Here is a 23237-nt window from a genome sequence, read left to right on the forward strand (position 1 = left end):
AAAGGAAAGTGTGCTTCCCAGAGTCTCGTTCCTGGCCTGGGGTGCAGATGGCAGGTGCTGGCTAATGTGCTCAGATGGATGTGCAAGGGCAAAGTGTCAGGGCGGAGCCAGGCACTGTGTTTCAGAGAGGGGCAACCTGGGGGCCAGGGCACCCAACCTGCTGATTCCTCACCTAGCAGCTGACTCCTAGGAGTGACTGAGCTTAAACACTGAAGTGTCCGTGGCACAAACCTTCCAAGCTGGGGACACAAGGATCTCTCATGTTTGTGGATCTCTTGGGGCTCCTGGATTCCTAGATCTCCTGTGCCTTCTAGAGTCCAATAATTATCAGAATGTAATCTCCAGCCCAGGGGATTCAGGAGGTTGGAGTATCCGTTCACCAGAGAGCCAAGCTGATGGATCAAGAGGCGAACATTCCAGTTTGCTGGTGGGTTATGCTAGTAATCCTAGACTCATAGTTCAAAGCTGGCCCAAGCAGGAAAGTGTGTGAGACTCAGGGCCTGGATGCTGTCCTTGGGCTTTCTCAAGGCTAGAGCTCCACCACTTTAGCCACAGCACCACTTCCAGCCTTTTCTGTGTAGGTGGTACCGAGGAATGGAACCTGGGTCTTCGTGCATGCTAGGCAAGCACTCTACCGGCTCCGAAAGTCTGAGACTCTTGTCTCCAATGAACCAGCAGAAAAATAAGAAGTGGAGGTGTGGCTCAAGTGATAGAGGGAAAATGTTAAGGGGCAGTGCCTAGGTCCTGAATTCAAGCCCCAGAGCCAGCATGAGAAGGGGGTGGTGGAAGGAGGAGGAGGAAGAGGAGGAGGAGGAGGAGGAGGAGGAGGAGGAGGAGGAGGAGGAGGAGGAGGAGGAGGAGGAGATGATGAGAAAGAAAGAAAGAAAGAAAGAAAGAAAGAAAGAAAGAAAGAAAGAAAGAAAAAAGAAAGAGGAGGGAAGGAAGGAAGGAAGGAAAGAGGCAAACTTGCCTGGGTTTCCATTCTAATGTCTTTTCTGCAGCGAGATGAAAGAAGTAACCAAGGTTCCTCTCGCAGCCTTTTGGGGCTTTCCTTCACAGTTGACAGCCTTCAACACTGGCCTCCTTCCTAGTTCCAGATCAAGTATCTGTGAAGGATCAGAATTCTAAACCACTCCTTCCTGTCCCTTCCTTGGCCCCATCTCAGATCTCTGCCCATCTTTCTCTGCACCTGGCATGGCAGAATAGTGGCTTACCAAGTATCAAAAATCAAATAAGCAAAGACAACCAAGCCAAACAACCTCACGCCCAGGGGAAATAAAAGTCTTGTCTTTTATTGGTGTAGTATCAGCTGAGTAAAGACAAGTCATTTCCCTGTACTAATTTGCCTGACTGGCTTTTGCCAGGTGCCTGCTTCAGTCCTAATGCAAAATATCAGCAGCAGTAAAAAGCATCCTGGGAGTACATATAAGTAACTATTAAAATGCCTCTTGCATGCTTCAGTACTGATTTACACCCAGATTTTCACAGAATGATCCCACTTGTTGCCTGGTCTTTTGATCCTGGATGCTGAAGAAAGCTTTTCCATCCTTCCGTTTTTCCTTCCTATTAATCTAGAAGAGCTGGGCAGAGTGTGCAAATGGTATAGAGGAAAGAAATGCTGTCTGTATGGAATTAAGTGGATCAGAAAAGCAAACACACGCTGTAAGTGTCCCAGGGCCTTTGGTAGGAGCTACATAGAGGAGAGTGGTGTGCTTTGCTGGCACACACAAGAAGACCCTCTCTTGAAGGATGGTCATCAAAACACTGTCCAGGAAGCAGTCAAGAGGTCTGTCATTAGGAAAATGGATAGATAATTGTGATGTATCCCATGAGAAAATACTGGGCAATGTTTAGAATGAGCATACTAGATTAACGAGTGGACTGAAACAGCAAAAGGGGTCGTGGGGGGAGGATGTTTGAGAGAACTACAGTGCATCACTTTGAGAGATTTTCTGGTTAGAAGAAGATAGCATTTGCACGTGGCCAGGATGAGGCATTATTTGTAAGGTGCAAAGCCATCAGCATGTGGAGGCTCCGTTGACACGCTTGAGGATGGAAGCACAGTGGATAAGGCAAGTCATCAAAAGGGCAGTGTGAACGAGAGATAATAGAGCCATTTGTCCATAAACAAAAATGAAGTCATCCAACACCTAGAGGTGGCAGGACAGGGGGTGACATTCTCGGAAGGTACTGATTTGGCAGGAGAACTTGAGACTCCTTGTGAGCAAAGAGACCAGGGTACTGCCCAAGAGTGTGATGGATACTGTGCTTTATCCAAAGCTGGTACAGTTCAATCACTTTCCTCATCTCCATGAAGCCTCATGCTCGACAGCTCAGCACGTGGAGATGTTAGGAAGCTCACCTGACACATGCTTAGCCTTTCTACAGAGCCTTTCCTCAGCCCTGGGGACCTGAGATCTTTATTCTGCAGGGTTCTCTGCAAGTGTCAGTCCACAGGAGTTCCTCTAGCATCTCCCAGGAAATGGCTGCCTGGGTTGGCTCAGATGTGTAAGGTACCTGGGCAAAGCAGGCAAGGGTGAAAAGAGAATTAGGGCTCACAACTTTTCGTCTCTGAAGGTCCAGACCATGTCACACATTTTCTTTTCCTTCCTTCTCCGAGCATCCTCTCTGAGGTAAAATTTTCTCTTTTCTCTAGCTGATCTCAACCTAATATCAGAGATGGATGCACTTTGCCTCTTGCCTGACAGCCTCCTGTTCCCCACCAACTAGCTGCTATTGGTTTAAAAAGTAGAGGCCCACAGATGTTGAGGACTCACGAAAGAATTTCAGAAGGGGAAAGAATGGTTGTTCCCATTGAGTTTCATGGTGATGTTTACCCGCTTGAAGTGAATGTTCCAGAACATTCGGGGTACATTCAAGGACCAGGAGGTGAGTGTGCTGGGATCCATAAATCATCATCACGCTCTTTCTCCCTCCTCCTCTCAGCCTCCTGAGTAGCTGGGATTACAGGCGTGAGCCCCTGCCCCCGCACATTCATACTCTAAGAAATGTCAAAAGAAGGAACACGCGCAGCAGTGGACCTCACTAGAAACTATGTCAAAAATGAACTGTACAACTTGTGAGTGGCGATAACTGGAAGAAAGTAAACAGCTTTTTGCTTCATGACAATAGAACAGCTTTTTAAAATAACAATAATAAAAAAGAAATACCTTCCCATAGCCAGTATGTGGGAAATCCAGGCTTTAAGCCTGTAGGTGTTACGTGGCGCTTCCTTGTCCTGCTCAATTTGGTGGAGTGAATGAAAGCTGGATGTGAAGTGAGATAGACAGGCCTGAGTTTGGAATCACCAGGCTGAGCCATTCCATTTCCCAGAACTTGAGGATAAAATCGAAACAATGCAACAGGGAGCTGGTGGCTCACATCTATAATCCTAGCTACTCAGAAGGCTGAGATCTGAGGACTGAGGTTTAACACTAGCTCAGACAGGAAGACCCATAAGACTATTATCTCCATTCGGCCAGCAAAAAGCTGGAAGCAGAGCTCAAGTGGAAAAGTGCTAGCTCTGCATGAAAAAAGCTACAGGATAGTGCCCAAGCCTGACTTCAAACCCCCAGGATATTCTCTCTCTCTCTCTTTCTCTCTCTCTCTCTCTTTCTCTCTCTCTCTTTCTCTCTCCGTCTTACACACACACACACACACACACACACACACACACACACGTGCGCACGCGCAATGAGATTAGACTTAAAAGATGCCTTGGGTGCCTAACTAAAGGTTTCCCCTAGAGACTCATGGTCACTGGTCACTGGTCCCCAGGGATCCAGCCCACCCTGGGATGCACATCTAGGGATGAAGAACTGAGCTTGTTCCTGTGGAGCCAGAAGTGCTTTGTCCAGGTCAAGGCCTCTTCCTCTAAATGTGTCCAACAAGGGGAAAAAATCATTGCTAATATTTATCTGGAGGCATAGCTCAGTGATAGAGTACCTGCCTGGTAAGCATGAGGCCCTGAGTTCAAACCCTGATGCTAACAAAATAATGAGTACCATTAATTAAACATTAAGTGGGCCGGGAGTTTGGCCTAGTGGTAGAGTGCTTGCCTACATTGCACAAAGACCAGGGTCTGGAAGTGGTGCTGAGGCTCAAGTGGTAGAGCTCTAGCCTTGAGAAAGTCCAAGGACAGTGCTCAGGCCCTGAGCTCAAGCCCAGGACTGGCAAAAAAATAATAGCCCACAATTAAACATTAAGTATATACTGGGTATCATCTGTGTGTATGTTTATGGGTGTGTGTGTGCGCGCGTGCGTGTGTGTGTGTGTGTGTGTGTGTGTGTGCGCGCGCACGCACGCACACATGTGTGCGCTAATAACATGTAGAATAATACTATTCTTCCAGCTCCTTTATGGAGATGGAATGGAGACAAGATTATAGAGCAATAAATTATAACAAACAAAATAATGATTCAGAAAGAAGCTTTGCCCTCTAATCACTCTGTTGTCCGTATCAGCATGTACCATGTTCCTTTGTGTCTGGTTACATCCGATAACCAAGGATCTTAGCAAGGAGATGTCAAGTTGATGATATACTCAGTGTCAAATGTGAAATCAAGTGTGCTGGATTCCAGTTAAGTCTGTCAGGACGCCCAGGATGATTTACATGAATGCCTTCCCCACTCATCTCGTGACACAGCTCCATCTTCATAGGGAGTATGGATAGTGGAGTCTAGTTTGAAAGCACAGGGAGCTTGCAGCTATTCTTGGGGGAATTCTCCGCATCAGCAGACATGTAACATCGTTACATCGTTACATGTCTCCTATCAGGAACATACTCAACAATGCAACCTATGTAATTATAAGCCTGCAACCAACACACACACACACACACACACACACACACACACACCATTTCCTTTGTTGATGGCAATTGCAAGAAACACACTTCAATGGCAGATTCTCTACTTTTAGGACACAAATCAATAGCAGTACTAAATATAGCCAGTATGCCTACACATGTACTGGTTGTCTGTCATTAATGAAAACATTTCCATTTCCACAACTGTGCTGAGGAAATACTGAATAATCTTGTATAAAAACTCATCAAGGAAGGGATAATTAGAGCTCTAAGATATAGGGTAAAAGTATAACAGAAATGTATTAGTCAGTGAAAAAAAAGTGACTTTTTCTGGATTATTATGTTGCTTGTTATAATTTATTGGGAACTCTCGTATTCTAAACTACCTCTTTTGTGTCTAATTTTATGTATTGTTTCATATTCATTTTTTTTCTTTAAGAGAAAACTCCAAATTGCATAAGCTTAAAGCTCCATCAGCTCTCCCCTCAGCCTAGATAAACATTCACACAGAGAGACAAAAGGAGGTTATTCTTAGGAAAATGTCACAAAGGCATAGCACCACTTCTGGTTTTCTAGTGGTTAACCGGAGCTAAGAATCTCCAGTTAGTGGACTTTAGTGCCCAGGCTGTCTTTGAACCATGATCCTCAGATCTCAGCCTCCTGAGTAGCTAGGATTACAGGAGTGCTAGCCTCCCACTTTTCTTTCATGCATTCATTCACTTATCAGTGGTAATGGACTGCGTATATCCTATACTAGGCTCTGGAAATGCAGACAGCTAGCATAGGCAGACTTCTGCCTTTGTGAACCTGTATGTAATGACATGGGGAATGGGCAATCTACCAACTAGAAAATCTATGCTATATTGGATGGGGGCAAAGAAAAGAAACCATGGCAGGGGTGGAGGTGGCACTGAGGAGTTACATCCATGGGTGACACTTGAGCAAACACTTGAAGGAGTGTCAGTAGTCAATAGATCCCAAGAGGAGGAAAGGTAAATACAAAAGTCAGAAACTGCCAGGTGCAAAGGTTCAGGGAAAGGCAGGGAGTCCGGAGCTGTGAGCAGAGCAGTTAATGGAGTTCAGGGAGAGGAGGAGACAGCTGCGTCCAAAGTGCAGTGCTGGGCCGTTCAGAGCTGAGTGGCAGCGAGGCTGCAGGCCGGGAATGCTGTGACGCAGTTACAGGAGGCTCCACTGTCAAGTGGGGGTTAGGCAAAATGGCAAACTGACGCCTAGAGAAGAAAACTCAGGGACTGGACATTAATGGAAGGAACAGTAACATTTACTGGCGATGTGGTATGTGGAGGCCTTTGGTTTTCTAGGTGATTCTGTTATATCTAGGGTGTCTTTGGATTTGTTGTTTCAATCTAATAAAGAACTGAAGGAAAAAAACTCAGTATGAGTCGCTCATACCTGTAATCCAAGCTACTCAGGAGGTTGAGATCTGAGGATGGCACTTCAAAGCTATCCCAGGCATGAGTATAAGACTCTTATCTCCAATTGACCACCAAAATTTCCAGAGAAACAGCTGTGGCTCAAGTGGTGGAGCACTAGCCTTGGACACAAAAGGTCAGGAATAGTATTTAGGTCTTAAATTCAAGCCCCAAGACTGGTACACACACACACACACACACACACACACACACACACACACACACACACAAACACACACAACTGAAGGAAAAGACAGAAGGGTAAGAAGTTGAGAACTTTATTACTGAAGCCAAACCAGTTGAAAGCAAAAATAAGAAGGAATTCCATCAGAGAGAATCATAAGCAGAAACAGTGGGAGTAGAACAGCATTTCTTAGAAAATAAGAGTAAGACACTAGAGAGGAGGAATAAGAAGTTAGGGCCTTGGGAGTCGGGGGAGAGAAATGGGGACAAAAACATGAGAAGGGGTATAAATGTGTGTGAAGCAATGCACCTATCTGGCAAATATAACTGTAACCCCTCTATATATTACAATAATGTATATATGTATATATGCATGTATATATATACACATATATATACGTATATATATATATACATATATACATATATGGAAGGGCTGAAACTGTCCTTTTGGTGAGTGTTGGTGGCTTTGGAATCCGTGTCTCTGGAAAGGATTAAGGGGTGGCGAGAGTGGCTGTATGTGGAAGGGAACCTCTGCCAGGGGCCTGCGTGCAAGCTTCTAAATGCCTTGGGAAGGAGGCAAGCACCTCCATCGGTGGGGAGGAGTATATACCATAAATATCTCCAAAAATTAATAAAAATAAGGGCCCCCTAAGGAAAGCTGTATTTTATCTATGAAGCTACCAGACAAGCTTTACCCTGTGAAGTGACAAACATGAAAATAATGAAGGGACAAGGTGGGAGTGATGTGTGCTGGTTGCTCAGCCTCCCGACAGCGGGAGGTTCTTCTGGCTATCCCACGCAGGGCCCCTGGAGGAAGTCCCAAGGTCAATGAGGAAGCAGAGGGAGGGAGGGCAAAACCTGGGCAGAGATCTTTTGTGGTTTCTGTGGGAATGGGTGACACAAAGTGAGCTGGGTTAGGATGCAGTCATTTCCACAGGGTAGGGAGTTGGAGTCGTCCTTAGCAGTCTGTTTCCTGGCCCTGGGGCTGATCTGGACAGGTAGCCAGCAGCTCAGGTGAAAGCTAATAAATGAGGTGGCTGGGTTGAGGGTGTAGTTTAGTGATAATGAGGCAAGGAAATAGTGTGTTGGTAGAGGGAGATGGAGACCTACTTCATGTTATCAGAACATGTTTTCCCTTTTTTTGTGTGCTTTTTTTTTAACCAGGCCTGGGGCTTGAACTCAAGGCCTGGTCACTGTCCTTAGACACTTTTTGCTTAAGACCAATGTTCTGCAACTTGAACCACACCGGTACTTCCAGCTTCTTCTGAGGATGTGGTACAGAGGAATCAAACCTAGGGCTTCATGCATGCTAGGCGAGCACTCCACCACAAGGCTACGCTCCCGACCCACTGTGCATTTTTTATTGTTATTATAAAGGTGATGTACAGAGGAGTTATGGTTACATAAGTTAGGTAACAAGTACATTTGGTTTGGGCCAATGTCATCCCTTCTCTCCCTCCCTCATCCACAAGTTGCCCAGTTCATCTCCCACGTAGTATGGTGTGAGAGCCACGTCTGCATTTCTTCTCCCTTTGTCCCTCCATTTCTATGCCCCTCCTTACTCTCCCAGAGACAGACAAACGAGCAAACCAAAGGAAAAAAAAAAAAACAGCAGCAAAGGAGCTCATTTCTGGAGCTCAGTTCAATAGCTATTGGTTTATATGATCAGAGGCACATAGGCATTGTGTCTCTGTGTTCCCTGTGTGTGATTGCCTAGAAATGAAACCTGTATCATGTCCCAGTGTATTTTTTCTCCCCCCTCCCCCCGCCCCTGATATTTGGCGTGTTTACTTCCAGATTTCTAGGCACACTTGATAAAGGAGATCTTCCAATATCTTCTCTTTAACATGGCACATACACTTCACTACCCTTGTCTGTCTTTAAGAACCTTTTTTTTGAGGGAAAACCGTAATTAAAATGTCATGTTTAGCCGGGAGTTTGGCCTAGTGGTAGAGTGCTTGCCTTGCATGCCCAAAGACCTGAGTTCGATTCCTCAGTACCACATACATAGAAAAAAGCCGAAAGTGGTGCTGAGGCTCAAGTGGTAGAGCTCTAGCCTTGAGAAAGTCCAAGGACAGTGCTCAGGCCCTGAGCTCAAGCCCAGGACTGGCAAAAAAAAAAAAAGTCATGTTTATATGGCGTATATTATCATCATTGTGTCAGAATGTGTTATGGAAATGGACATGCGCAGCTGAAAAGCTATTACGTAACCATAGCCGGTCTGTCCATCATGCTCCCCCATCCTGTGGGAGGGAGACCCTCCAGCCTCCCTACAAATCACATCAGCCTTAAATTGTCCCAGACACCTTGGGTCTTGGTTAGGCCCATTCCCACAGTGGTGTGGAATATACTGTCATTTTCTTCTTGCTTTACAAAATCTGTCCTTCTCTCGTTACTCCTCTGCATGTCACTCAATCTTTGTTCAAGATGTCCCAAACATGGACAGATCTAGAGTCAAAACCAGCAGCGTCTGAGAGCAGTCATGTGCTTGCCTAGAATACATATACATGGGAGATGCCAAGGGCTTGACCCCCAGCACTGCAAAGAAGAATAAAGGTGTGGAGGTGGTAGTTGAGTGTGGATTGGTTAACTTTGCATTAGGAAAGATAGATCAAAGGTCAAGAGAGTCACTGTTTTTGTTTGTTTGTTTTTTGTTTTGCCAGTTTTGGGCTTGGGCCCAGGGCCTGAGCACTGTCCTTGGACTTTCTCAAGGCTAGAGCTCTACCACTTGAGCCTCAGCACCATTTCCGGCTTTTTTCTATGTATGTGGTACCGAGGAATCAAACCCGGGTATTTGTGCATGCTGGGCAAGCACTGTACCACTAGGCCAAACTCCCGGCCCAAGAGAGTCACTGTTTTTAGACTAGGCCTGGGGTCACTAATCAAAGCATTAGATACATCCCCACTCTCACTCTTCTCCTGAGACATGGTTTAACACTTCCCAGGCTCCAACTCCAGGTTCAAAGGATCATCTTCCTGCCTCTCAAGCAGCCCTAGGACTGGATGCTCAGCTCTAATTCCATGTTCTCACTCAAAGGAGAGGAACACTACTGAGCCACAATGGATGGAACGGTTGTGACCTCTTTCAAATGACCTACCCCGGAAGATACAGTCTGGAATTCTGTCAAGACCTCTGAATGAATCACATCATCAGGAAATATAAAGAGAGAGAAAAAAGAAGCTCAGTCTAAGCTAGTTTGTTCTTGCTAGTAGGTAGGTGGGATAGAACTTCCCTCTCATATACAGTTGGTCCCCAGCATCGAAGGTCAGCTGGGACTTTGCCCAGGAGCTGTGGGGACTTTTTGTACTTTTAGAGAAGGGCTAGCACAGTTTCAAGTTGCTGTCCCTCAACCCACTTTAAGGCCTGGCATCCCGGGAGAGTGCCTGCTTGCTCTGGCAGGGAGCCATTCTAATGCCTTCAGGTCACTCTCTCATGGAGGTATTATCTTTTTCTCAGAAATCCAAGTAACCCTATCACCTCTCTAGAGAAGCACAGAGGCTTTGTACTTTTCAAAGGCATATGGAATTGGCCCAGCTATGACCAGCATTCACTTCATACTCTGGGCCCATCAAGCCCCTTCCCATAGTTCTTTCATTTGTCTTCACGGCTTCCAACAGGGTCAGACTCATGATTTAATTTTTCACATGAGGTTAGTGGGGCTATGCGCTCTCAGGAGCTTGCTGGGGAGTCCACATTAGTTTGGGGTCCTAGGATCTACTCTGGACCATGGTTAGGAAAGGTGCCCCTCCCCTCTGCCCTCCGCCCCGCCCCGACTTCCTATCAGTGCCTTTGTGAGCAACATCTGCCTTTCCTTTTTGATCTCTGTCTGGCTCTGTCCTTTACCTTGTTCTCTTTGAATTAGATGCTGCAGAGTTTTCTTTGTGTACCAAGGAGTCAGCCTTTGCTGGGGGCACAGCCTCGATCCTCCCTGCTCCAGTCACAGTCCATTCTGGACCCCAGCTCCACATATCCCTTACTTCAAACACCTAGGCTGACCTACCATGGACTGGGAGACATCACTCCTTCTAGAACACACAGCCCTTGAAGAGGGGATGGCTCTGTAGTCAATGATGGGAATTCATTCTAGTGACTTATCTAGAGTGGGTCAGCTAGAGACCCATCTGTCAATGTGTCAGCCAGACATCTACCTGAACACTGCAGAAGCCGAACAGGTGGTGCTATCAATCGACTAAGACACCACCAGACACACACTGGCTACCAGGAACCCTCTCTCCAGATAACATAGTGCTTCTTTGGAAATCAGAATGCAGTCTTTTAAATGCTTCCTGAGCTGTCATCATTTTTCTGTGTTTCCTGGAACGGAGAGCTTTCAAAAAATCTCTGTAGATTCTTAGAGGGGCTATTCAGGAATAGTTTCCATGGGGGAGAATCCATTTTCTGCTCGGAGGCTGGCTCTCTAGTGCCACTAATGACTCCTTTACTTTCTGCACTGTTGTTGCTTCCTTAGCAAACAGAGAACACTAGCAGGGAATATATATATATATATATATATCACCTATATAATATATTATATATATATCACCTATATAATATATTATATATAATATATATCACCTATATAATATATTATATATCACCTATATATTATATATTATATAATATATATCACCTATATAATATATTATATATATATATATAATGTAATCTCAGAGACCTTCCAAAGGGATCTTCAGGCTTTGGATGGTGGTAGATTGCAAGCTTCTCTGAATGTCAAAGGCATGCTGAGTCCACTCCTGGGGACGTCACAATGCTTCTCTCTAGGAGGATGGCAGGGTCTTCCATGATGTTTATCTTCTCTTTAACACAGAAAAAAAAAGATGCAATACCTATTTTTCTGAGACTGGTTTATGTGGCTTAGCATGGTCTCTAGTTCTATCCATTTTTCTGGAAATTACATAGTTTAATTCTTCTTGCTTTCTGAGCAGTTCTAGGGATTGAACTCAGGGTCTCCTGTTAGCAAGGCAGGTACTCTACCACGTAAACTATACCCCCTTACTTCTGCCTTAGTTTTGAAGTAGGGGTTGTATTTTATGCCAGGGTTGGCGACGGCTGCTATCCTTTTGAATGTTGTTGGGGACAACCTGGTTACAAGGCTGTACCCAGCATCTGGCCACAGTCAAGTCTAGGGAACTTTTTTTTTTTTTGCCAGTCCTGGGCTTGAGCTCAGGGCCTGAGCACTGTCCTTGGACTTTCTCAAGGCTAGAGCTCTACCACTTGAGCCTCAGCACCACTTCCGGCTTTTTTGTATGTATGTGGTACCAAGGAATCGAACCCGGGTCTTCGTGCATGCTAGGTAAGCACTTTAACCACTAGGCCAAACTCCCGGCCCAAGTCTAGGGAACTTTTATGCCCACATTTGCCTCACATTGCAATCTCCTGATTTTTGCTTCCTAAAAGGTAGCGAGGATCACCAGCTGGAGCCACTGTACCCTGCTGTTTTTATTCTTCTTGGTGGCTGAAAAATGTTCCAATATGTTTATATGTCACATATTTGTCACTTATTCACTCATTTTTGGCCTCCTAGATTGACTCCATAACTATAGTGAATAGTGCAGCTACAACGGGTGTTCAGGAGGGTGTGTGTGTATGTGTGTGTAATTTCTTTTATGGCTGTCCCAAACCTGTCAGAATCTATTTTCTCCCAATCAGAGCAAATTTGGCTTAAGCCTCGGGTCTCACAGCTCACTTTCTCGGCAGCTATCACCCAGTGTGTGTCTCATCTCAGTGTGACTGGCTTCCCATGGCTGATTTTTTTCCCCCTATTTTTGGTCGATTGTGGGGCTTGAACTGGGCCAGGGTGCTGTCCCTGAGCAAGTGGTAGGCTAGCGCTCTACCACTTGAACCATAGCTCCATTTCCGGGACTTTCATGCCCCAGCTGGCTTTGAACCTGGATTCTCAGATCTCAGCCTCCTAAGTAGCCAGGATTACAGGCATGAGCCACATCATCTGGTGGCTGATAGGTTTCTAAGACCACTTTAAGATGCTGTTGCCCACCAAAGACATCAGCTGAAAGTGATGATACCCTCACTGGCTCTCTGTTCCTCTCCATGGATAACAGCAGTCAGTATTAGCCCAGCTAATTCTGATTTCATTCGCTTATAGTGGCTGCAGGTTACAGCCATGCATTTAGGTTGCCATTTCAACAAATCTATCCTCCATACCTTTCCCTCAAGCATCTCTTTCCAGCCTCTAGCTAAATGGGGCAGGGCAGGGCTATGAGTTAGAGAACGCCACTCCCTGGCAGATGGATGGATTTGTGACTCCATTCCGACCAATCACAATCACCTCAACCTAGTCACAGGGATTGGCTGAAGGTATGAATACACACTCAACTTGCCCAGCCAATCAGAATCTCCCTACTGAAATTCCACTAATAGGCCTTCTCTTCCATCTTGGATTTTGTTTAACAAGGATTGCTTGAATCTAGAATTACCTGTGCTGACGTTCCTGTCCCTTGACAAGTGTGTCTACAGGGGAAATCTTTTGAGTATAGAGAGACAATATTTTGCAAATTGTCTCTGAGCTTTGTGCTCAAGGCTAAAATTCTACCACTTGGACCATAGCTCTACTTATGCCTTTTTGGTGGTTAATTAGAGATAAGAGTCTCAGACACTTTCCTGCCTGGACTGGCTTCAAACCATAATCCTCAGATTTCAGCCTCCTGAGTAGTTAGGATTGTTGGTATGAGCCATCGGCACTTGATTTGATCATCTTTTTCTAACTAGTACAACTTGATAAGTAGTACTTTCTTTGTCATGCCAGGATGGGGTTAGAAGGTCAGATATGAAATCTCAGTCTAAGCTGGTTTTCGTTCAACCGAAAGCCCAGGCACTGTTGGGGGGGCGGGGTAGGCACTGTGTGAGGGTTATTTTTCTTTTCTTTTTTGGTGGGTCATGGGGCTTGAACTCTGGGCCTGGATGTTGTCTCTGAGCTCTTCAGCTCAGGGACAGAAACTCAGTCAGTACTGCACTGGACATGGTGTTTAAGGATTATACAGACGACTCCAGGAAAAATGGATACAGAATGGAAAGAAAAATCAGCCTGATCAACAGCTCAAACAATTGAATCACCCCAAAACTAATCACCAAAGAAACAACCATCCCATTAAAAGATAGGCCAAAGACTTAAAGAGAGTCTTCTCTGAAGAAGAATTAAGAATGGCCTATAGACACGTGAAGAAATGCTCGACAACTCTGGTCATAAAAGAAATGCAAATCAAAACAACTCTAAGATTCCACCTCACTCCAGTTAGAATGGCCAGGATCAAGAAATCTAATAACAACAGATGCTGGAGGGGATGTGGCCAGGAGGGATCACTACTACACTGTTGGTGGGAGTGCAAACTCGTTCAACCACTATGGAAGCAGTATGGCAGTTCCTCAAAAGACTAAATACAGAGCTCCCCTATGATCCAGCAATTCCACTACTTGGCATTTACCCAATTGTCCAGAAACAAGGACATACTAAAATCCACTAGCACAATGATGTTCACTGCAGCACTATTTACCATAGCAAAGATATGGAACCAACCCAGATGCCCCTCAGTTGATGAGTGGATCAACAAGATGTGGTGTTTATACACAATGGAATTCTATGCTGCTGTCAGAAAGAATATTGACCGATTTGTAAGGAAATAGAAAGACTTAGAAAAAATCCTATTAAGTGAAGTAAGCCAGACTCAAAGGAAGATAGGCTCAATGGTTTTCCTCATTTGTCATAACCAGTAGAAACCTTGGGCTCTCCTAGCAGAGATTCACAATAGAACAAAATCTAGATACATAAGGCCATAAGTATGACGCTAAATGTAAGGATATCCAGGATATAGAAACAAAAGCCATATAATGATTGTTGTCCTTAATGTACTATGTTATCTCTCATCTCTTTTGCTGTCCCTTGGTTATCTCATATTGTTACAATATTTCACCTTGTTATCTGATATATATATATATATTTTTTTTTGCCAGTCCTGGGCTTAAGCTCAGGGCCTGAGGTCTGTCCTTGGATTTTTCTCAAGGCTAGAACTCTACCACTTGAGCCTCAGCACCACTTCTGGCTTTTTCTAAGTATGTGTTACCAAGGAATCAAACCCTGGTCTTTGTGCATGCTAGGCAAGCACTCTACCACTAGGCCAAACTCCCGGCCCCTCTGATATATTTTATATATGCTTAATTGGTTATTTGAAATGGGAGAGGGAAGGGGGAAATTAAGATAAGCAGGGGAAGGGAGGGGAGAGAAATGGGGACCATAACATGAGAAAGGATATCAATATTTGTGAAGTAATGTACCTTCTATCTGGTGAATATAATGGAACCCTTCTATTAATTACAATAATAATATATGAACAAAATCAGCCTGAGAACTCCTAATGTTTAATTAACCCTTTTGTTAGAGTGTGTCCAAGATGGCAGACCCTCTGGCAGAATGTTTCTCAGAAGGAATTTAATATCTGACTAGTTATTGGGTGCTTTAAGACACCAGGGAAAGTTAAGTCAGAAACCACCACTGCAGAAGACACTGCTGGAGAAACAAAGGAGACTGTCACCCACCCCAGGAAGCCTAAGCTAGAACTTCCAAGTAGAGGCTGCCTTTGAGGTCACCAGAGAGGCCCTATGGGTGCAGCCGCTGAGAAGGTGCTTTAGTGGAAATGAGTAGCTGAAAACAGAGATTGTGCATTGGATCTGAGTCCTGTCCAAGGAAGGGCAGGATGAGTGTGGTTGGCCTGGTGTTTTAAGCCCTTCTTCTACTTATGGCCTTCCCTTTGCACCAAAGCAAGAGGGCATGAAGCCTGAGAAGTGGGTAAGGGCCAGCCACCAGGAGTTCAGTGCAGAGGGGGATAAGGGGAAACCAGTCTGAAAAAAAAATAAAAACCAGGAAAATAACCTGCCCACGTTTGCCAGCTATTTCCATGCCACAAAAGTTTTTCCTGGGTACAACAGATCTCCCTGATAAGACAGGCTGACAGCGTGATAAAAAATCTCACTGTACCCAGCAATGGATGCTCCCACTTTCTAGCTTCAAGAAACACAAACCAATGTGTCTACAGGTGGTTGGCAGGGGTAAAATTCCCAGTCTTCTAGGAGCCTGAGGCCCCGGTCACCAAGAAAAGAAAGCTGGGATTAATCCTAGTGTCTGCTACAAAACACTCAAACAAGGCAGAGGAGAGTCAACTCCTCTCCCACACTCAAATTTTTCCCAGCCTTTCTGCGTCTGGGTATGAAAATAAGATTACATGATTATGGAGAGATGTTTCCCTAAAAAAGACCTTGCATTGGTCTTCCTGAAAGACCAAGTCAAAAGCTTGACTCCCCAGCAGGTGCTCATGAGAGGTGACTGGATCATGTGGGATCTCATCAATGAGTGGTCTATCCAACTGAGCAAAGAGTGGCTGGAAGGACTACCAGAAGGTGGGGTCTTGGAACTGGAGGGGCTCAAGTGGTAGATAGTACACCATCTAGTGAGGGAAAAAAGATGACAAGTTCAACCCCAATACTGATGAATGAGGGCACACAGACAGACAGACACAGAGAAGCTTAGGCTTAGGGGAAATGGGTCACTGAGGATGTGCCTTTAATTGGTGTATCTTGTGCGTGATGCCTTGAAGTTGTTACTGAAAAGTCAGTGGAGCTATCCACTTCAATTCTTGCAATTGGACCCAGCAAGGGAATGCAGGCAAGAGGTGGAAAGTGGTGGAAGTGTTAACCAAGTTTATTACGACTGAGAAGTATAGAAAAGAGATTAAATGTCAGTGTTATGGGAAAACGGCACTTGAACTTATCTTCAACCATCTTTGGGGAACAGAAAGGAGTATTCTGTTTAAACAGAGGAAGAATTAGGGAAAAAGGTAGGCAGCGATTAAGAGTTGCTGGCGTGGTGTGGCTGGGCAAGATCTCAGGGTGGCTCTCCCAGGTTTCAAGAAGTTATCACTGTCACTGTTTCCATGAGATGACTCCTCAAGCTCCAGGGTACAGCCTGAGCATGGTCCTTCTATGGGGGTGATCTGGCAAGGCTTTACTGTTCCTTAGCACTCTTTCATAAAGAGGCTACCCATCAATCATGGATTTCCTGGAACCCAAAGATGATTACAAAGTGTCTGTGGAAAGTGGGTTGTCTTGGGTGAAAATGACAGCATCGCACCCTTTGGCACTTGAGAGCTTATTGTGATTACCTATGAGGAATTCCTGTCCCTAGGTTCTGTCTATGGAGATGAGATCACTGGTGAATCAGAAAGTTTAATTACAGTATTTTCTGTCAGAGACCTAGAGATCTCATCCTCCATGTCAAATTTCCTTTATATGTCCTTACAGCCCAAGGCCATCTGTTACTTATCAGGAGTAGCTTTTTTAAATGCCATATCCTTCTGCCACAGGTCTAAAAACACTGGAGTCAGCCACCACGCACTGAATCCACTGGGGCCATGAGCCAAAACAAATCTTTCTTTCTTGGGTTGTTTATCTCAAGTATTTTGTCTCAACAGTGGCAAAGGTGACTAATCCCTCTGGTCTTTTCATTTTGTTGGTTTGGTTAATCTACACTTACACATATTTTTCAGAAATCATTGACATTAGTAAACTTTAACTTGCAGTTCAATTCCATTATTTACTTCCTGTCCCTCTTCTAAACAATCCTAATCAAGGCCAGCTTTCGCTTCTCCAACTGTTCTTTCCCCAAATCCCATGAGCTAAACATTCTTTTAATACAGAGTCTGGAGATTCAAACATGGAAGTGATACAATCAGCCTGTTTCCTGTTTTGCTAGAGCAATAAATGTCTCTTCTTCAGCTACCCTTGCAGAATACCCTATGAAAAGGGTAGCATTTTTTTTTTTTTTTTTTTGCCAATCCTGGACTTGAGCTCAGGGCCTGAGCACTGTCCTTGGACTTTCTCAAGGCTCTAAAGCTCTACCACTTGAGCCTCAGCACCACTTCCGGCTTTTTTCTATGTATGTGGTACTGAGGAATTGAACCTGGGTCTTCGTGCATGCTAGGCAAGCACTTTACCACTAGGCCAAACTTTGGCCCCGAGAAGGGTAGCATTTTAACTTAATGGAAAAATAAATAAAAAACAACTTGGGATCTGGAGCCACTTTCCTGTTCTACATGAACCCAGCCCTATAGAAATTGTGTTTAGACCTGATATATCGGATATATTTGTATTTGGTTATCTGAAATTGGATAGGGAATGGGGAAAAACAAGATGAGGGGTGGGGGAGGGGGGAAGGGAAATGGGGACCAAGACATGTGAAAGGGTATCAATGTATGGGAATTAATGCACCATTTATTTGGCAAATATCATGTAACCCTTCTATTCATTACAATAACAAATATATTAAAAAATTGTGTGTAGAGCCCTGCCCGTCTGCTACTCTTTGCTCTCCAGGTAGCTTGACAGGTTACTGACATTAAAACTCCTTTCCTTTGTATGAGACCAAGTGTCCGAGTGATTTTCCTGGATAGAGATGCCTCTAATCTGTGCTGCCTCTAACACTCCATTTTCCTGTCAATCATACACAATAATTTCCACATGGCATCTTTTTTTCCTTGAGATCTGGCATGAATGCCAGTCTGGGTCACGTGTCTGAGCTCTGGCTACAAGGGAGGCTGGGAAGTAAATTTCTGGCCTTCACTTTTCAGGGAGATTCCCCACACATAAGCAGACTATTCCTGAGGGCAGCACAGAGCCTTCTGAGCATGCTGCATGGTCTGCCCTCAGGTTTGCCAGTGTGTTGAAAGATTCAGGAAAATAAAACAGGAAGGACAGTCCAGTGCAAACGGAGGGTCAAGAGGATCCCCAAAGATTCCCACACCAAATGATGAGACCCGAAAGAGATCTCCAGTATCAGCTGGCCTCGTGCCAACTGCACCCACTTGAAGACAGTACTGAGTTTCTCCTCCCAAATACCGCACAGACCAGTCACCTGGGGAACTGCCCTTGTCGCCCAACAATAGCCAGGCAGAAGAGACCATGACCTTAGATTAAAGAATCTATAGAAAAGAATGCAGCTGGCCTTCCTCCAAGAGCTGATTGTTCAAACCTCTCCTGAAGACTTTATTAGCTCTTTCAAATCAAGGAGACAAATAAGCACCTATTTTCTCAAGCCGTGTGCTCACCCTGGACTTAGGTCTTCATGAGGGGAGTCTGGAGAGCGGCCTCCTATGCCCGGCCCCTGAAGAAGGCGGGTGATGGTGGTTCTGTGTGGAGGTTGTAGGGGCCATTCTCTGGCCTCCGACCCTCCGCACTGTGGAGGCCGCCTTCCACCCAGAATGCCTTCTCTTCCTCCCACAGGGCATTCTCTTCCTCCCACAGGGCCTTTTTATCTTCCCACAGGGCCTTCTCCTCCTCCAGGAGCGCTCTTTCCTCCACCCACAAGGCCTTTTCCTCCTCCCACAGGGCCTTGTCCTCCTGAAGAAGTTTCCGATCTTTCTCCCATAAGGTATTGTCCTCTTTCCAGAAGGCCTTGTCCTCCTTCCAGAAGGTTCGGTATTTTTTCCAAAAGGTTTTCTCTTCTTCCCGGAAAGATTTTTCCATTTCCCAGAAGGTTTTTTCTTCTCTCCAGAAGGTTTTCTCCTCTTCCCAGAAAGGTTTCTCTTCTTCCCAAAAATCTAAGATCTGGCCCCGGAAAGTACGGATCTTGTCTCGGAAATGCCACATCTCTTCTCGGAAATCTTCTATTTTCTCACGGAACATTTTCATCTCTGCCCGAAAAGCCTTTTCTTCTTGTAACTTGTGGATTAGTTTCTTCTGACGGATATTTGGTGAGGAGACCACCAGTGACCGCAGACAAGCCAGTCCCATCCATTTGCCTATCTTAAAGGGAAACATCTTCTTAGCCAGCCAGAGTGATGAGGTGGTGGAGACAGAAGTCAGGGTTGTTGGTCAGGTACAGGTCAGCTGGTCAAACCCTGTATACGTGGGGGGAGGGGAGCACCAGAGAAGACAGATTTGTGAGTTTCACACACTAAGGGGAAGCCCTGAGCCCATGCTATTGAGTCAAACATTGTTCTGTTCGTCCCATTCATAGTATAAGGGACAACTTGGTAGAGAAACAGGCAGGGCGGTTACAGCTTTACCTGGTAGATACATTCAAGTTTAAGGTCTCCAAGACCACTCTCAGCCAGATTCTAGGAAGATGATTCTAAACCAGGGAATCAGAACACAGAAGGGTGACATGATAGCTGAAAGATGGGTCCCAAATAGTTATGCTTCAGTCCCTTCCTCCCTTCCTTCCTCATTCTCCCTCTCCTTCCCCTTCCTCCCTCTCTCTCCCCCCTCCCCCTCCCTTCTCCCTCACAAGGTGACTTAAGAGAGCTTCCTGATACATAAACAGCCTGAGTGTTGAATGGTGAGACCCACTGACATATGTCTGTTTTTAAAAAAAGTCTGTTTTGGTAACAGAGGTTCAAAGCCAAAAGGTGAATGAGATTGCCTGACTGTTGGTGAGGATATGAAACCAAAAGGCTCCCACAAGGTCAATATGAACTATACAGAAGGTAATTAGGACCCAGCAGCGTGGCTGCAGATGTGAGCCCTAAGGAAATTGACACACCAGGGAGTGTATGTGTACAAGAATAATCAATGGGAGTTGTCCATACGAGCTCACCCTGGAAACAGCCCAGTGACCATCATAATAGACTGGAACAAAACACAGGGGGTGTATGAATACTTACAACACACAGAGAGGAATCTTACAAGCATAGTGTTGCAGGAACAAGGGATTTCTAAGAATGACATTCCCAAATAAGTGAACTAACTCTGCTGTTTGGGTGAATAGATCTGGGTAATGAAACTAAGGAAGCAAGTTCCACGGTGGGTCAAGTATGGTGGGTAACAGATAAAGGCTGTGATTGGATAAGTACATGGGAGAGGCCTCTGAGATACCAGCTGTGTCCCATGTCTCTGCTTGGAGACTGGTTGTACACGTGGGTATGCATGTGTGTCTGTGTGTGAGTGTGTGTGTGTGTGTGTGTGTGTGTTATGAAGATCATTTCACCCTAAAATGAAAGCAGAGAAGGGAAAGAAAGGAAAGAGAAGAGGAAGAAAGGAAAGGACGGCAGTAGAGGGGAAGGGAGGTAGTAGAGGGGAAGAAAGAGGGAAAGAAAGGAAGGAAGGAAAAAGAGACCTGCACATACTGCCATAAATCTGAACTCTACAAATATTCTAATAACTACCAAAGTGAGTTGGGGAATGAAGATCTTTAAAAATGACCAGAGTGCAAGCAAAAGCTCCACGCAGCCACACGGGATGCGGCCACAAGACCTTCTAGGGACATTTCTCCAGTTTTCTCTAGCTTCTTTCATTTCTTGAGGGAAATGAGGAAGGGTGTGTGTGTGTGTGTGTGTGTGTGTGTGTGTGTGTGTGTGTGTGTGCGTGCGTGCGTGTGTGCACTTATGAAGAAATGGTGACTATACTTTAGGAAGCTGGTGACATTCCTATCTTTTCTCCCCACGTCCCCTGTCACCCAAACCCGGAATCTGGAATTCATCCTGACGCTTGCCCTCATTAGACTTTTCCTGGACCATCAAGCGCTGTCAGTGAAGACACGTAGCATCTCGTGATAGCACAAGCTCCTGCTCTACTCTTGTCATCATCTTCCCTCCATTACCTTTCTGAGGCCCATTTCAGTCTCACCAATCTCACTCTCCGGCTGCTTGGACCCCTTCTCCCTGCCCCCTAGTAACCCCAGGGACTCCTACAACACCTTCCTTTCTTCATACTCAAACTTTCAAAGGACGCCTGACAGGACTCCTGCTGCCTCTCTGCTTTACTTTCCTGTCAAATCTTCCCCAGCACTTCAGTTCCAGTCCTAATGAGCTACGCTCCGGACGCGTGCAGCCTGCGTTTTCCTGCCTTTACACGGAAGCCAGTAGTGCCCTTTACATGGCTGCCTTTTCCATGTGGCTCTGGGTTCTTCTCTTCCTTTCTGCCACCTGCTTGGCCCCTCACCACCTCCCTAATACAACCTGTCTCTAGGTTGCATTGTTGCTATTGTCACTTGTCACATTTGAATGAAAGTATGGGTGGATGTCTTCTTGTATCTCTGCAACCCAGAATCAAATACAAAGCCTGGCCTCTAACAATGTTAAACATGCTGGCGGAATTGAGCTACATTGAATTGAATTTTGAAACTTTGATTCATGTGATGATGTCTTGTCATGTGATGGTTCTTTTGTAGAATTCTTACGATATACTAAGTATGTAGCATGCAGGTCTCTCTCTCTTTCCCTTTGGACAGCAAAGCCTAAGTTGGGTTCCCTCTTTTCCTAGGGAATTCTTCAAGATTCAGATGGGACATCTTTTGCTAAGCAACCTCTCCTGACAGCTGTGCCCCAAGCTCAGTCTCAATCCTGCCTGACTACTTGACACACCAAATTTTCCACACCACATCTTGTCTCTAGCCCAGAGCAGATGTTTAAGAAACATCAATGGAATGAATGGACTCGTGAGCCCAAACATTAGAAAACACCTGAACATGAACTTGTTCAACCTTTTTCCCCCCCTCAAGTTCCCACAAATCATCTATGAGAAAGCGATAAAAGCAAAAGTACTCTGTCAAGTATGTGGGCATACATGAGGCAAAATATAAAATTGGATATGTATTTATGCCACTATGAAGCATGAATGAAAGCCAGTGTGGTGGCTCACACCTATAATCCTAGCTACTCAAGAGGCTGAGCTCTGAGGATCGAGGTGAGACTCTTATCTCCCATTAATCACTAGAAAATGGGAAGTAGCACTGTGGCTCAAGAGGTAGGGTGTTAGCTTTGAGCTGAAGAGCTCAGGGACAGCGCCCAGGTCCAGAGTTCAAGCTCCATGACACACCAAAAAAAAAAAAAATGAATGAAGCAGACCTGACCTTCATAATCATATTTTCAAAGACCTATTTTTAAGGGAAATAATTACATGTAACCTTATGTCCTAAGTAATCTAAAGCAAACAGGTACTTACCACTTAGCTGTTTCCCAAATGAACAAGGCATGTAGCTGTCAGGGGACAGATAGCCATTGTCATATCAGCACCCCCCCCAGTGATGTGTCCTCATAGCTCACCCCATTCCTACTTGCAGTGACCCCTTTATGCCCTCTCAGTTCTGACTCACAAGCTGGGGATGGGGGGAGGGGGATATAGGAGGATGAGGTACCTGAAAAGTTGGGAAGACCTTCTGCCTTCCATACTTTGATTTACCAACAGGTGACACTGTTGATCAGTCTGATTGTTACCTCAGATTCCATCTGGTTTGTTTCCCAGGGACTGCTGGGAAATCTGCTTTCAGGGTGGGATTTGAACGGAATGAAGCATTTCTTTTGCTGCTTTCAAGAACCATTTTTGGCTTTTGGTAGTCTGGCAATGTGTCTTGGTGTGTATATATTTGTGTTTGTCTTATTCAGATCTTTGTTGAGATTCTGGGATATGTAAAAACTGTAGAAACCAAATGTGAGAAGTTTGGGACCATTCACAAATTCTCTCTCTCTCTCTCTCTCTCTCTCTCTCTCTCTCTCTCTCTCTCTCTCTCTCTCTCTCTCTCTCTCTCTCTCTCTTTCTCTCTCCCTCTCTCTCCCTCTCTCATCTCTGGGTCTGTGATGAAGCAGAGCATCATGGCGGAAGGGCTGTGATGGCTGGACATGGCTGCTCAGTTTCTGGCAGCCTAGAGGCAGAGAGGGACTGAGTAGCTGACCTGGGACGTGACATATTCCCCTAAAACATGCTCCAATGACCTTCTTCCTGAATGAGGCCCTACTTCCACATGGTTTGCCTCCACCCAATAATGCCAGGAAATTATGTCAACCAGTTGACTTGT

General features: G+C 45.2%; 1 protein-coding gene across 4 annotated transcripts; it reads right to left on the minus strand.

Annotated features, from left to right (window-relative positions):
• Positions 1-18463: 18463 nt before the first annotated feature.
• Ccdc70 (coiled-coil domain containing 70) lies at positions 18464-22708 on the minus strand. Of its 4 annotated transcripts, none has more exons than XM_090342323.1 (3): positions 22581-22635; positions 19513-19577; positions 18464-19344 (listed from the first exon to the last, which is right to left on the minus strand). In XM_090342323.1, exon 3 carries the CDS (start codon positions 19262-19264, stop codon positions 18596-18598), a length of 669 nt encoding a protein of 222 aa, XP_090198449.1. In that variant the 5' UTR covers positions 19265-19344; positions 19513-19577; positions 22581-22635; the 3' UTR covers positions 18464-18595. The 4 variants fall into 4 exon arrangements, with proteins under 4 accessions (XP_090198449.1, XP_090198450.1, XP_090198451.1 ...); XM_090342324.1 differs by lacking the exon at positions 22581-22635 and adding an exon at positions 21157-21174; XM_090342325.1 differs by lacking the exon at positions 19513-19577 and having other exon boundaries at positions 22625-22708.
• Between the last annotated feature and the right edge of the window lie 529 nt (positions 22709-23237).

This window comes from Megascapheus bottae, chromosome 11 (assembly GCF_031878675.1).
Source record: "Megascapheus bottae isolate mThoBot1 chromosome 11, mThoBot2.hap1, whole genome shotgun sequence".
Taxonomy (NCBI): domain Eukaryota; kingdom Metazoa; phylum Chordata; class Mammalia; order Rodentia; family Geomyidae; genus Megascapheus; species Megascapheus bottae.

Coding starts and splice junctions, on each gene's coding strand:
- Ccdc70 (XM_090342325.1), bottom strand. CDS start 19,264: ATGTTTCCCTTTAAGATAGGCAAATGGATGGGACTGGCTTGTCTGCGG.